The 15,953-nt window shown below is 37.1% G+C and overlaps 1 protein-coding gene across 2 annotated transcripts in view; it reads left to right on the forward strand.

Moving 5' to 3' along the window:
- The window catches only part of LOC126334632 (phenoloxidase 2-like), a 210,421-nt gene that overhangs the window by 70,774 nt on the left and 123,694 nt on the right, over positions 1-15,953 (forward strand). For both annotated transcript variants that reach the window (XM_049997067.1, XM_049997068.1), the window contains one exon: positions 4,057-4,259. In XM_049997067.1, the coding sequence (XP_049853024.1) occupies positions 4,057-4,259 (203 nt within the window). The remainder of the gene's footprint in view (positions 1-4,056; positions 4,260-15,953) is intronic.

The following is a 15,953-nucleotide window of genomic DNA, read 5'->3' on the forward strand; positions in this document are numbered from 1 at the left end:
AGGTAGCAGGAGAGTGGCAGCTGCTGGTATTCTTTTCAAGGAAATTTATGCCAGCTTAGACTTTATGATCAGCCATCTACAGGGAGCTATTAGCGATGTATGAAGCAGTAAAATATTAGTTTCAGAGGTAGAGGCTAGAGCCTTTGTTATTTATATAGACCACCATCCATTTGTCAATGCCTTTAAGAGGATCATCCAATTGAGTTCCCTGTGTCACATTAGACATTTGGAATGCATAGGACAAGTTACAGTGGACATAAAACACGTTAGTGATCATAATAACATAGTGGCAGATTGCCTATCATAATACAGGATATTTCGTAGTTAGCTACTGCTTTGGCACAAAAAGTGGACAAGGAGATACAAGGATTAAAGGAAGACAGAGATTCAGGTTTTGAACTGAAAGAAATTCTCCTACATTCCTCTGCAATATCACAGGACCATATTTCACAATTTTCATGACTTTTCACATCCAGGAATTTGTGCCTCAGCCTGCGCAGTTATGCAGCACTTCACTTGGCCAATTACAGACAAGTGTCAACAACTGGCAAAAGATTAATTACAGTATCAACAATGTAAAGTTCGACAGCATGTTTTTGCATCTATTGGTGACATCATTATGTCAGCAATAAGATTTACCAATGTACATGTGTACATCATGGGACCTTTACCATCTTCAGAAGGATATAGGTAGCTACTGACAATGATCAATCACTCAAAAAGATGGCCAGAAGCTGTACCAACTATGGTCATCTTGGCTGAGACAGTCACTGGAAACTTTTTCAATGTATGGATCATCAATTTGGACTCCTATTCACAGTGGTAACTGAGTGCGCATGTCAGTTTGAGAGTGATCTTTTTTCAGAGCTTATGAGATTATGTGGAATCTCCCATCTGCAGACTGTATGCTACCATCCTGCCAGTAATGGCATAGTAGAAAAACTACAGAGGCCTCTTAAAGCTGCACTGATGTGCTGCTAAGAGACATGGACCAAAGCATTACCACAGTAGTGCTACTTGGGTTATCAACTGCTGCAGAATAGCTCCAAGTCAGTTGGCTTTGGCCAGCAGATTCACATTCCTGCCAACTTAGTAGAGCTACAAAATATAATAATACCTTCATCTTCTATGTTACAAGACTTCTCACATAAATTGCCACATTCAATGCAAAAGCTTTGTCCGCAAGTGTCTCTTCATTACGGTACAACATCTGTATTTATTCGTAAGGACCTTCATCAGTGTTCCTATGTATGGTTACAAGCAAATGCATTCAAACCACCATTTTGCCCATCGTATGTGGGACCTTACCAGGTCTTGGGGCATAATACTCATAATTTTTTCATAGAGCAGCAAAACAAGGCCATGACAGTGTCTATAGAGAGGCTAAGGCCAGTGTATATGACACAAGAAGAGAATGGCAGTGCTGCCTACAGCACATGCAACCACAGACAGTCAGTGTGGTGGAAAGGCGTTAACACCTGACTGTACAAAAGTTTTTGAAACTAATGAGATATGCATAAATAGGAGGCGTACAAGCAGCCAGTTGATCATGAAATTTTGGTGCCTGTAGAGATTAGCAATGAAATTCATACTTCTGTGCTCCTACACACTAGATGCCTCAGCTGTGAGTCAACCACAACCACATGGACAGCAACCAAGACCACAGTCACTGATTATGCAAGTGGTGATGCATAATGTGACACCTTGGTCAACGAATGACTGGACCTCACAGAGGAGAGTTCTCCCAAACTGGACATCAAATTTATCCTATGTTTTCTAGGTCCCAGGTGCAGCAGGTTTCCATAAGAAGATTTGTATGGTTGGGGAGAGGAAATAACAGCAAAGTTCTGCAGAGTGTCACCACACAATGGTAACTTCATGGCCCACATTCCGAAATATGTGTGTGTGTGTGTGTGTGTGTGTGTGTGTGTGTGTGTGTGTGTGTGTGTGTGTGTTTGTGTGCCCCCGTCCCCTGCTGTGGTAATGTATTATAGTGATATGTGGATGGTCAAGACTCGACAGTAGTCAAGAGATGGTACTGAGGCAGCCAAGTAGATTAGGAGTTATTTATTCTTAGTATTTACTAGTTTTCAAGGTTTTAATGTTGTTCTTCTCAAGAGAAAATAAATTTTCACTTTTCATTTGATATGAAGTAGTTATCTAGTAATTACAGAATATAGAGAACTGCTACAACATTGCCAGTATTTAGTGCTGCTTCTTGTTGATCTAGGGACCAATGACCGTAGGAGTCTGGTCCCTTCAATCCCACAACCAACCATCTTGTTGATCTGTTCTAGTATCAGTATGACCTCTGCAGTATTAGTTGAAAGTTATTTAGCTCACTACAGTATGTCCATGTGACACTTGGAAATTTTTGAATATTTGCTGTCCCTGTACATGAAGATTTTTGTGGGTGATACAACCCACAACAACATTTAAGTACTTGTGTAACACAAGAAAGTTACAATAATCAGTGACTGCCATATAAATAAGTTCATAGAAAGTGCAAAATTACAATATATTCATCATTCACCACAAAATCGGTTGATGATATTTTTGTAATATGGATACATTCAACATAAAATAGCCTTGGTTGGTAAATATAGACAGTCATTCAATGGCAAGAAACAAATCAAAAGAATTAGCCTCCATTCACAGACAGATATAGTCTTAATTAAATTTAAAACTCCTTTGACATGAAATTCCTCAGATAAAAATATATTACTGTATTAAGTTAGCAGTGTAAAATTTTGGACAGAAAACATCTGCAATAAGCTCCTGTCCTGAAATCAAAACATTAGAGTCCAGATGAGCTAAAAATGGGAAAATATGTGCAAATTTAATGTGATGCATAGTATCTGTCTTGCTACTTGCTTAATTATTCATAGACATACTTGTCTTACTAGTTGCATAATAATTCATAGACATATAGTACCACGCAGAGTCGCCATTTCTTTACTTCTCTTTTTCTATTAAAACTCAAATAAACAAATTAGCTCATATTAGTATGAACAAATGGTTTATTTACTTGTATTATGCTGGTTCCATATTTGTTGCTCTGTAAACTGTCACGTGGATCTCCGATATAATTTTCCTGATGCAAATATGCTATACTAAACTGCCCAAAGTATTTATAATGTAAAATGCAATTCAGATAATGTAAAATGCAATTCAGAGTGACAAAATTTAAGTTCTGTGGGTCAATATGTTGCAACACAAATGTAATTGAAAGCCAGGATGAATTTCCACTCTGCTGTGGAGTGTGCACTGATCAGACTCTTTCTGGTACACTAAAACTGTGTACCAGGCTGGAACCCAAACCTGTACTTTCACTAGAAGTTGTTCTACCAACTGAGTTATCCAGGCAGAACTCTCATCCTGCCCTCATAGCTTTTCTTCTAACAATATCTCTTCTCCTTCTTTCCAAACTTAATAGAAGTTCTTGCGCATATTTTACAACACTAGAATGTCTAAAAGAAAGTGTACTGCAGGGAAATTGCTTAGCCACAGCTTAGAGGATTGTCTCCAGAGTGAATTTTCATTCTGCAGCAGAGCATATTCTGATTTGAAACTTCCTTGTAGATTAAAACTGTGTGCTGGATTGAGACTTTAACCTGGGAAGTTTGTCTTTTGTGGCCAAGTGCTCTGTGTGGCCAAGTGCTCTGCCAACTGAGAAGCCAAGTGTGACTTATGATCTGGCTTTGCACCCTTACTTATGTCAGCAAAGGTCCAAGTCTCAGTCTGTCACACAGTTTTAATCTGCCAGGAAGTTTCATTGCTTAAAACCCTTTATTCCTTATTTATATTCATAAACATTAAGAAACTTTCTTCCTTCATTCATCATAGGTGTGGTTAGTTCTGCTTTTTACCCCATATTAAATTACAGTTTTACCCTCACACAATATACAAAAGTTAGCAACTTAAATAGCAGAGCAAAATATTTTAATTAATTACCTGAGACACTTTATGTTGTGTAATCTGTCAGAAGTTTGTATGTGCCATATAATCCAAACAAAATGTATCTTTAGTACTAATTTTTTGTTTTTGTGTAACCAGGTTCCAATAGAAATTCCAAAGGATTACACTGCTTCAGATCTTGAGCCTGAGCACCGAGTTTCATATTTCCGTGAAGATATTGGCTTGAATCTAAATCACTGGTATTTTCATCTGATATACCCATTTTCTGGACCCCGTAGGATTGTGAATAAAGATCGCCGTGGTGAATTATTCTACTATTTCCATCAACAAATTATTGCCAGGTTAGGCTGCATCTTCTTTTTTTTTTACAGGCTGCATAATTTGTTAGAAATTTTAAACGTAATAAATTACGTGATGGCATTATTAGCAAAATATTATAATGCTTCAACTTTATCCTGCAATCTGGAGTTTAAAAATGGATAATAGAATCATCCAGTTGTGATTTCCAGTTCTTGATTGTGATATTTGACCTTGAGTTGAAGACAATAATATGTCTTCAGCTCAAGCTTTAGTGTCAGCCTTAAAAGTAACCAGCTGTGATGGTGTGTATAGATGTTAGCCTGCTACAGAATAATTAAAATAAAAACAGTTTTTCTCAAAGTATTGCACTTAATATTTTATAATAAATAATTCTTAATCAATTACATTGTAAAGTAGACCTACAGAAGAATGAGTTCCTAAGTGGTTTGGATCAGGTGATTGATGGTGTGATAAGGAGAGGATACAAAAGCAAATATATACTGAAATATATTGCATACTATGAATCTCTGGGGTTTACAGAGTGCAATCCAAGAACATCTGACTGGGGAATTTGTACTGGAGACATTATTCTGAAAATATAGAGTGCACTAGAAAGCAGTGAATCACACATGATACCAGATATAGAAGATACACCAAATCTAAAACTGATGGTAATGATATTGTTTGAGGAAAATGTGGGTGTATGTTGAAACAATATGGTAATGGCAAATGGAGGAAAATTGCAATATATAAGAAACTCAAATTTACTGAGATTGAAACTGGAGCTGTATGTGAGACTGTTTAAACAAGACTCAGTATCACACATTGGTATAAGCTTTCAACTGGTTATTTTTATAAACAATGAGATTCAGCTCTAGAAACAATGAGAAACTTTAGAGAAAACATTAGTTACCAGTACGTAAGATCCTCACTCATGCTGTCGTCATTAGAAGAGACATTAATAGCCCATTAATCAATCAGTATAATTACAGTTTTGTAAATGGTAGATTTGATAAGCCATCCAGTGAAACAAATATCTGAAAACTGTCTAGAACAGATAGCTTGGAAGTTCGTTCATGTTGGAGATATATTGAATGTAATGGAAACGAACAGACCTGAGTCTCTTGAGGATATCCACAATGAAATTTATCTGTGACCATGAAGCTGCTGTAGCAACAGTGATTACCAAAATACAAAGGGCAAATAAAACAAGCAGAAAGATTTACATTTCAGCAAACTTAATAAATAGGTGGTAGTGTCACATCCCCCTAAGAAACTTGAAACATTTAGCTCTGGGCAGGAGCTCATAGAGATACTGTGCCTGAAGTTTAGGAGAATAGTTAAGCAAGCTTTTGATATATATGTACTCAGTAGGATAGCTCACTATGGAAGAAACCCACCAAGGAATGCAGTGTCTATAAAGAAATAACAACTACTGAATAACAAACATGAAACAAAGTATACAACTACAGATAAAAAGATGCTGAATAAACTGCTTTTGGCTGTAAAAGGGCAATGTGTGAAGTCTGAATTGATACCACAGAGAGTATAATTGAAAAATCTCTCACAAAACCCAAAGAAATTTTGGTCATTTGTAACAACTGTTAGCGACACTGAAGTTATGAGATGAGACAGCAACTGAAATTGTGGGTAGCAAAGCAGACGTAGAAAGAGAAGAGTTGATTATTTACATCATGCACAGAGGCATTTAAGCAACTATTCTTCCTATGCTACATATATGAATGGAATGAAAAGAGTCTCTTATAAATGATATAGAACACAGTTTTGCCATGCACTTCACAGTTGTTTGTAGAGCATGGATGTTGGTGTAGATGTTGATTAGGTGTAGGTAAATATTCTGTACTCGTTTGATAAATAATTGTTTGAGGAAGTGGAAAATAACTGCCCCTGTGCCAATGTTCTCATTGATCCTGTAAGATTACATTGTGTACAGTAAATGTACCTGTAATATAGGACATGTCAAAGTGTTAACATTTCTTATCACTTATTTTTCTACACCTTTAGCTTACATTTTTACATTACTGATAATGAGTAACAATATATACAAATTTAATCGCATAAGTATTCTGCAACGCTGTAAAACTCTTTTTCAATGAGATAGTCTTTAAGTTTCTTTGGAAAGTCATTGTGAAGTACACTATCTTTCAGGGTGTTGGGCAGACTTCTTAGTAGTCTGATACCAAAGTACTGGGGTCCTTTTTCTAGCATTGCCAGTCGGTGGGGTTTTCTCCGTGCTTTATTCTTCTTTCTTGTATTGTGGGTGTGTACACTAGCATTTGTAATCCAACCCTCACTACCTTTTGTGATGTACATTATTGTTTTGTATGTATACAACAATGAAAAAGTTAAGATATTTAAATTCTTGAAACAGTTTCTGCATGTTTCAGAGGTCTTTCTTCTTAAAATAGTCCTAATTGCTTTTTTTTGTAATGTGAACACTTGTTTTGTCTCTTGTTTGAGTTTCCCCACACAGTCACTCCATACTGTAAGTATGGTTCGAAAAGTCCATGATACACTGACACAGAAGGTTCTTGTCTGAATACTGTGATAGCTACATCATTAAGAATATGACAGAGCTCAGTTTCTTACAGACATTATTAATATGTTTTTTCCATTTCAGTTCATTATCCACAAGAATACCTAAGAATCGAGCAGATTCTACTTCTTCCAGCCTTGTTCCATTAACCTCTAAATCCATGTCTACAGCCTTTTCCTTGTTTTTAAACACTGCATACATAATCTTTTTTAGATTTATAACCAGTTCATTTTCAAACAGCCATTGAGCTGTGACATTTGAAGATATGTATGCTCTTCTCTCAAGCTGTTCCATATTTTGGTCACTATTTAGTATTGTCATGTCATCTGCATACAATATTTTCTTTTCTTCCTCCTCAACACCTATATCATTTACAAATATATTAAATAACAATGGCCCCATTACCGAACCCTGCGGCACTCCATATTTGATGGATTTGGTTTCTGATTGGTACGAGTTTCCTAATGATACATACTGCTTGCGGTTGCACAAGTATGATTTTATCCATTCACCTGGTTGCCCCGAATGCCATAGTTGCTTAATTTTTGTATCAGCATTTCATGGTCAATGGTGTCAAATGCCTTTGAAAGATCCAGAAACATTGCAGAGACAAACTTTTTCTTATCCAAGGACTGTAAAATGTATTCTGTTAGACTGACAATTGCTGATTCTGTAGATTTACCCTTTCTGAAACCATGTTGTGTGGGCATGAGAATGTTGTGTTTGTCCAAATAGTTAACTAATCTGGTATACATAAGCATTTCTAGGATTTTTTAGAAACCTGATATCAGTGAAACTGGTCTGTAGTTGTTGGGATCATCCCTACACCCTTTCTTGTACACTGGCACTACCTTCGTTATCTTCAGTTTTTCTGGAAAAATTGCATCTCTGAAACAACAGTTTGCTATGTTCTTCAGTGGTGTTATTATCTCCTCACATACCAGCTTTATTACATCATGATTTTATATTTCATCATCACCAGTTGATTTCTTGGACTTCAGTTTCTGTATAGTTTTCCGTAATTCATCTTCTGTGACTGGTCTTAAGAACATAGTACTGCATGATCTTTTTGGTACCTTAATATCCTTCTGTTTTGACTATTTCTTTCCAATTTTAGGTTTTCTACTACACTGATAGTTATTATTCAGTATGTTTGATATTTCCATACCATCTGTGACCACTCTGTTGTCTATTTTAATTGATCTAATACCTTCTTCTTTTTTTGACCCATCTTTTTCCTTTCTTTCAGCATTGATTGCATTCCAAGTTGCCTTTGCCTTGTTTTTTGAGTTTGCTATAGTGGTTTCAATTGCTCTTGCTTTCGCTTCTCTTCTTGTTTTTCTATACTTCTTTTTTAACATTTTATAGTTTTCAGCTTCGCCTATCCATCTCACATCCTGAAGCTTCCTTCGCTGTTCTAGTATTTCACTGGTAATCCACTGTGTTTCATCTTGCTGCCTTTCTTGTCTCTTTACTTTGGGAAATGATACATTAAAATGGTACTTAATTGTTGAAATAGATGCATCATATTTTTCATTTACACTCTGGGCCTGTAGGGTTTCACTCCAGGTTTCCTTACTTAACATTGTTCTAAAGATGTTGATATTTTGTTCACTGATGATCCTAATTTCTTTGGTTTTTTGTTTTGGTTCTGATACTGAGTCATTACTTCTGCAAATGCTGATTAGTTGTCCATGATGATCAGGTATTTCTGTCTGAACTACATGTGACTCATAGTTACACACATTAGTAATTATGTTGTCAATAATTGTCTCACTTTGTGAAGTCACTCTTGTTGGTGCAGTTATTGTCACTTTCATGTTATGCTGTATTAACAATTCTTCAAAATACTGTCTTATTTTTGTGTCTTTTCCCATGTCAATGTTGAAGTCTCCACATATAATAAGATTTCTCTTCATGTTCATTCTCAATAAGCTAGCAATTTTTTTTTAGAAAGATGCTAATATTGCCACATGGTGACCTGTACACACAAAACACTCTAAAAACCTCTGCCACTATAACAGTAACGTCAAAGTCTTTTTCTCTAGCTAAGGGAAATGTAGCAGCTTCACTGTTTACATTCTTTGATAGAGTACCTGTTTTAATATATATACAAACGCCACCACCCTTATATTTAGATCTGCAGAAGTAATTAGTTAGTTTGTAGTCCTTTATTGCCACATTATGTATTTTACTTTCAGTTAGTCCATGTTCACTTATGCATAATATATCTGGTCTTACTCCACTCAGGAGTACTTCTGCTTCTAATTTTTTGTTACCAAAGTATTGCATATTTTGATGAACTACTTTTATGTAATTTTTCGTTTGTTGGTTTACATGTTGTGAGCTGTATTGTGGGGCAAATTCTTTAGTATCATCTTTTATTGTATTGTGCTTATATTTTTCTTTTCCAGCTGGAGTGTATGATTTTTCACCCCCTTCAGGCCATATTAGTTTCCCTTGCATCTAATGATTTTGCAGACATCTGCAAACATTCTGCTGAACGTTACAGACCCCAGTCTATTTAAATGCAAGCCATCCTTCACTAGTGAGTTTTCACATAGGAATTTGTTTGGGTCTATAAAAATTGCCCCAAGACGATCACATTGCTCTTTAAGAGCACAGTTTATTTTGTCGATATATTTTTCTCTCACCGACCTTCTGTTTATGATTCCGCTAAGTATCAGACGAGATCCTGCATACATATTTCTTGCAGAACAGATCATGTTTCTTGTTTCGCTTGCCATTTCTTCCTCAGTGCTGCTCCTTAACGAATTCGTTCCAACATGTATAAACATCCCATTATAGATAGTTATGTCTGGTTTCAGAATCTGGTTCTGTAGTATCTTGTCTTGCATTTACCATATTTTTAATATGTTTACCGAGTTGATGCGTTCTAATACCAGGTCATACGTCGATCTTGCAATTGGGGACAGTGATAATCTTCAGCAGCGAATCGCCAATTATTAAAAAGTCATTTTCCTTTTGTTGCATATCTGTCGCCTTGTATTTCCTTTTGCTGTATGTCACCACCTTCCATTTATATTTATCTTCCGGTTTTTGGCTTACTGAGTTTACCGAGACATCAACGGGAACACTCGAAGTGTTGTTTTTAAACTATGATCGGTCATTCGTATTTTCGCGATCTTCTTGCTTTTCCATTTGATGGCTTTTACACACACAGGACTTCTTTTCTTGTATTAATGTATCGTTTTCTTTCTTGATGGTCTAAAGTTCGGTTTTTAATGCCTCAATGTCACTTCGATGTCAAACATAGATTCCCATCTTCTTAACATTTACAACATCGTGCTGAGAAATAAACAGAATACTGAGCCTGTACATTGGCATTACATAATGATCTGTACTGGAACCACCTCCTATCGCTGTCTATGTGAATGACTTGAGCTTCAATAATGAAGGGTACAAAACAAACCTATCAGGTGATGACATGATACATACAGCAAAAGCTGAAACAAGACAATATTGAAGAAATAATAAATACTGCTGAAATAGAGCACATAATAGATATAACAAAGACTCTGGTATTACAATTGATAACTGGCTTGCAGTAAATAATAAAGAGATCAGGTTATTAGGTTTGTGGGTACAGAATAATATGAAATCAGATAACCATGTGACACATGCCAGCACATTGTCAAATAAAATGTTTTATTTTGTTTGTGCTGATGTGTGAGAAATAGTTTGCTTTGTTAATCCTCATTGCTGCAAATGTGAATTATCTGGTCACTTATTAGTTATTATTTTGGGTTCAATTGAAAGCAATACATATACAGAGGAAGATATTTTTTCTAAGTAACAAAAAATGATTTCAGTCCTAAGAATTTGTAACAAAGTTACTGTGACAGATTCAAAATGCTTATGTAATACAAACATTATTCCCACAGAGAAAACTGAACCTAAGACAAATAATCTGAATTACTTTTGGTATTCAGGTTATGTAGAACCTTGACTAAAGTTAATATAGAAGAATACTCACATTTTTACAATATTCATAACCCGATAATCATCTCCAATGGTGGCCACAGATTTCCAGTACAAGGAATCACATCCTTTTTGCCAACAGTCTTGTGAAATGGGACAGAGGAGTGGACAAAGTTTCAGGCCAGCTTGTTGCCCTTGGTATGGGAAATTGTCCCAGAGTGTGTAAGAATCAGCAATGGTTAACCCTGTCAGGATGCAGAAGGCAGTGGAAGCCACTCCATTAAAGACACATAAATGTTTATCCACAATACATGGTAATTCGATAATTTATTTGCATGAAACATGTAATTCCATGCATAACAATTGGTATTACAATACATACAACAGTATACAATCAAACTTTAATTTATAATAGATACTCATGTATACAGTCTAAATTAGTTTACATTAATAATTAGATTTTGGTTTTTGTGGTAGGCTGTAGTAGCACTGCTCAATGAACCATGATTTTAATTTTTTTTTTCTTTTTTTTCAATTTTTCGCCTGTCATCAGCTTCAGATATGAGGGTAATCCCAAAAGTAAGGTCTCTTCCTAAGTACATAGACCTGTTTATTTCTACAGTAGTTTACATCAGTTTACAGCTTGAACATTTAGCTACTTTTCAACATAATCACCATTTCTGCCGATGCATTTTTGTAAATACTGTGGCTGTTTTTGTATGCCCATGTCATACCAGCCTGCCGCTTTGCTAAAGAAGGATGCTGCCACTGGTGTGATTGTTGCTTGGTCTCAGGTGTAAAGTGGTATACCCAGGTTTTGTCACTCATGACGATTGAGTCAAGAAAGTTGTCATGTTCAGCTGCAAGTAGGTGAAGAAATGTGTGGGAAGCATCAACTTGTTGCCGCATGTGGTCTTCAGTCAGCAAGCGTAGCAACGCATCTTGCACACACTTTCTGGTAGTTCAATCTTTCTGTTAAAATTCTGTGAGTGGTGTACCAGGAAACCTCAGGAACAAACATGCAGAGATCATTCAGGGTGATCCACCAATCTTCACACATGCTTTGCTCAACCTTCAACACTGTCTCCTCAGAAATTGATGGTCTCCCGCACCTTTGTTAAATTTTGGTCCGACCACGTGCTAACTCTTTACACCACTTACGAACATTTTTGACATCCATGCATGACTTACCATACACTTCCATCAATTGGCGATGAATTTCAATCGGCGCAGTGCCCTTTGCAGTGAAAAACCGAATAACTGCGCGCAATTCTCTCTCGGCGGTAACATCCAACGGGAGCTCCATTCTCAATGGCTGCCAAGCCAAGACTGAGCACCTCAGCACGTTGTGCACATGTTTACACAAAGTGCATGAAGCACTCTTCATAACAGTGTGACAAACTGCCACACAAACAGAGTTCTGTACTTGTAAAAAAATAGGAGACCTTACTTTTGGGATTACCCTCATATGTTGCTCTTTTAAGGTATGTACTGTTCACAGTTTTTTTCAGTCTCCCATTTACAATATGATATTTTTGTACTTGTCTGGTGTAATGTTCATGAATTTCTGCATTACGACACATATATTTCTTATCTTCTACAGCTAGTATTATTGTTTCAAACACATGCATAGAATTTAACAACGAGAATAATCAGTTACTGATAATATAATGTAAATGGATAGATAAAAAATCTACTCACGTAGTTGGGCAGAACACAAACATAAAAGGATTTACAAGCTTTTGGAGCCAGTGGCTCCTTCTTCTGGTAGAAGAGTTGAAGCGGAAGGAAGAGCGGTGAAGGAAAAGAGGTACAGTTTGCCGGAAACACCCAGAACCCTGGGTCAGAGAGGACTTACCAGACTGAATGAGAAGGAAAGACTGATTGTTGGAAACTGCACTGGATGAGATTTGAAAACCTGAGAGCTTAAAGGTGGAAGACAGTGTAATATGCAACACAGAAATTACTAATAAGACATTTTGCATGAGTTAATAAGAGTGAATATTTAAGTGCATTGTATGTAACACAGGAGGGAGGGCGGATGGTGAAAATTGACAAGTCAGAAAATGAAAGATATAGGAAACTAAAATGGAGTGAAGAAAGGAATAGTTACTGTGAATAAATGCTGAGGTGGAAGGAATTAATGTTAATTAAGGCCAGGTGGGTTGCGAGAACCAAGGACATGTTGTAGTGCTAGTTTCCACGTGCAAAGTTTTGAGAAACTGCTGTCTGGGAAATGAGTCCACATGGCACGTATGGTGAAGGAGTCACCGAGATCATGACTGTCACATTTTACATCATACTCTACAGCAGGATATTGTGTGTTGCCTGTATACACCCTCTCCTTATGCCCATTCATCCTGACTGATGACTGGGTGATAGTCATGCCAGTGTGAAAGGCCGGACAATGTTTACATAACAGCTGGTATATGATGTGTTGTTTCACAGGTGGTGCACCCTTTCATAGCATATGTTTTGCCAGTTACAGGGCTGGAGCAGGTGGTGATAGCATGGTGCATAGGGCAAGTCTTGCACAGGGGCCAGTTACAGGGGTAGGAGCCACAGGGTAGGGAGATGGGTGCAGAAGGAGTGTAGGGTCTGACAACAATATTGCAGGGATTGGGAGGGTGACGAAAAGCTATCCTACATGCAGTGGGCAAAATCTCATACAGAATGGATCTCATTTCAGTGCATGATTTTAGGAAGTCACGGCCTTGTCAAAGTAGCTGATGGATGCATTCAACACCAGGATAATACCAGGTGTCAAGTGGTGTGCTCTGAAGGTGTTTTCTGGAGGTATCAGCAGTACCAGCATTGGATGTGATGGCCCAGGAAATCTGCTTTTGAATTAGGCTATTGGGAAAATTACATCCTGTGAAGGCTGAAGTGAGAGTGGTGGTGTGTTGCTGTACAGAGTCTGCATCCAGACAAATACATTTGCCTCAGATGCCAAGGCTGTATGGGAGGGAACATTTGACATGGAAATGATGGCAACTGTAAAATTGTAAGTACTGGTGTCTGTTAGTATGTTTGATGTGGACGGAAGTGTGTAGCTGGCCTTCAGTGAGGATGAGATCAGCATCAAGGAAAGTAGGTAATGCAATTAATCCAGGGGAGGAGAGTGCCTTGGACAAGAGGTTGAGAACACAGTATTGTTGTGACTGGTTCTTGTGATTATGAATTATTACTGGGATGGGAGGCAATGATGAAGGCTGGGATCTTAAGGAGGTTGGCAAGCTCGGCTTGTAGAAGAGTAGTTGTGGTTGATGGTGTGGCTGTTTGGGGAGCTGCAGAGGGACAGGAAGGGAAACACCACTGTTGAAGTTGTTTGGGAGAAATTGGGATAGCTTTTTTAGGTGAAGTTGGACATTTTGTTGCAGTCTGAAGTTGGCTTGGTGGATGATACCATCCAAGGAAACATGAGGGGCAGTCTTGCACACACATTGACAATTTGTTGCGATCATAATAGTTTGCTATCTATGTGTATACCTAAGAATTTACACTCAGTGCAGATTTTCCAAAATATGGTACTGTCTTGAGAATAAATACAATTTTGCAAATCTCAAACTGGAGGAAATTATGTTTGTTTTTTTAAGTTGACTTAGATGACATCATTTTCAGGACTAGACTTTCTGATATCTACCAAATTTTTTTATCTTTATGCCCAGATTAAACATATCATTTACCACACAAAGGCCTGAAGTGTCATCTGGATACACTGAAATGATTGATCATTTTTAAATGTATTTGGGAAGTCATTGATATAGCATATAAAATTGCATGGACCAATTATTGATCCTTGAGTGACACTGAACTTAATATTCCTTACCTTTGATGTGTAACTTTTTAATGTTCCTCCATTATTGTGTGTGATTGCAGTAAAGTACCTTTAGTTTTTCAAATAGGATGTAGTAAGATGTAAAAAGGTTTCTGCTGGTGCCATATCTGGCCAATTTTGACAGGAGTACATCAGGATCAATCCTATCAAAAACCTTTGATACATCAAGGAAATTCCAGCCACTTGCATGCCTTTATTGATTTTGTCAAGAACTTTGAGCATAAATTGCAGTGCTGCTGTAATGGCGCTTGATCACTCCTAAACCCATGCTGAAAATCTCCAAGGAGTTTGTGGATAATATTATGCTCTAACATATATTTCAGAATTATTTTTACATTTACATCTGTACTCTGCAAATAGCCCTAAGTTGTATGGTAGAGGGTACATCCTGTTCCATCCATGTATGGAGCATGGGAAGACAGATTCTTTGAATGCATCTGTGCATGCAGTAATTATTCAGATCTTATCCTCATGATCCCTATGTGAATGACACATACTAGACTAATCATTTATAGCTGGTTATTGAAACTTTGTTAATAGACTTTCTTGGGATTGTTTATGACTCTCTTCAGGAGTCTTCCAGTCTAGTTCCTTCAGTATCTCTGTGACACTCTACCAGAGATTAAACAAATCTGTGACCGTTCATGCATCCCATTTCTGTTTATGTTCATTAACCTATGTCAGTCCTATCTGGTACATGTCTCACACACTTAAACTTTCAGTTAGTACTTCATTATAAATAACTGCATCATTTGCAAAAATTCTGATTCTACTTTTAATATTGTCTACAAGGTCATTAATAAGTGACATGAACAGCAGAGGACCCAACACAATTTCCTGGGACACACCAGAAGTTACTTATGCATCTGATGATTACTTTCTATCCAAGATAATATGGTGGTGCATCCTCCCTACCAAAAAGTCCTCAATCCAGTCATAAATTTCACTTGATACTCCATATGGTGATACTTTTGACAGTAAGTGTAGGTGTGGTACTGAGTCAAATGCTTTTTGGAAATCAAGAAATACAGCATGTACCTGATGGACTTGATCTGAAGCTTTTAGTCTGTCATGAGAGAAAAGTGCAAGTTGGGTTTCACGTGATTGATGTTTTTGAAATCCATGCTGGTTGGCATTGAGGAGGTCATTCTGTTCAAGATACCTTATTATGTTTGAGCTCAGAATATCTTCTAAGATTGTACAACAATTTTGTGTCAAGGATACTGGATGCTAGATTTGTGGATCACTTCTACTACCCTTCTTGTAGATGGGTGTGACCTGTGCCTTTTTCCAAGAAGTGCGCATGTTGTTTTGTTTGAGGGATCTATTATAAATTATAGTTAGAGGAGGCGTAACTCATTCGCAGATTATTGTTAGAAGAGGGGGTAACTCAGGCAC

This window comes from Schistocerca gregaria, chromosome 2 (assembly GCF_023897955.1).
Source record: "Schistocerca gregaria isolate iqSchGreg1 chromosome 2, iqSchGreg1.2, whole genome shotgun sequence".
Taxonomy (NCBI): domain Eukaryota; kingdom Metazoa; phylum Arthropoda; class Insecta; order Orthoptera; family Acrididae; genus Schistocerca; species Schistocerca gregaria.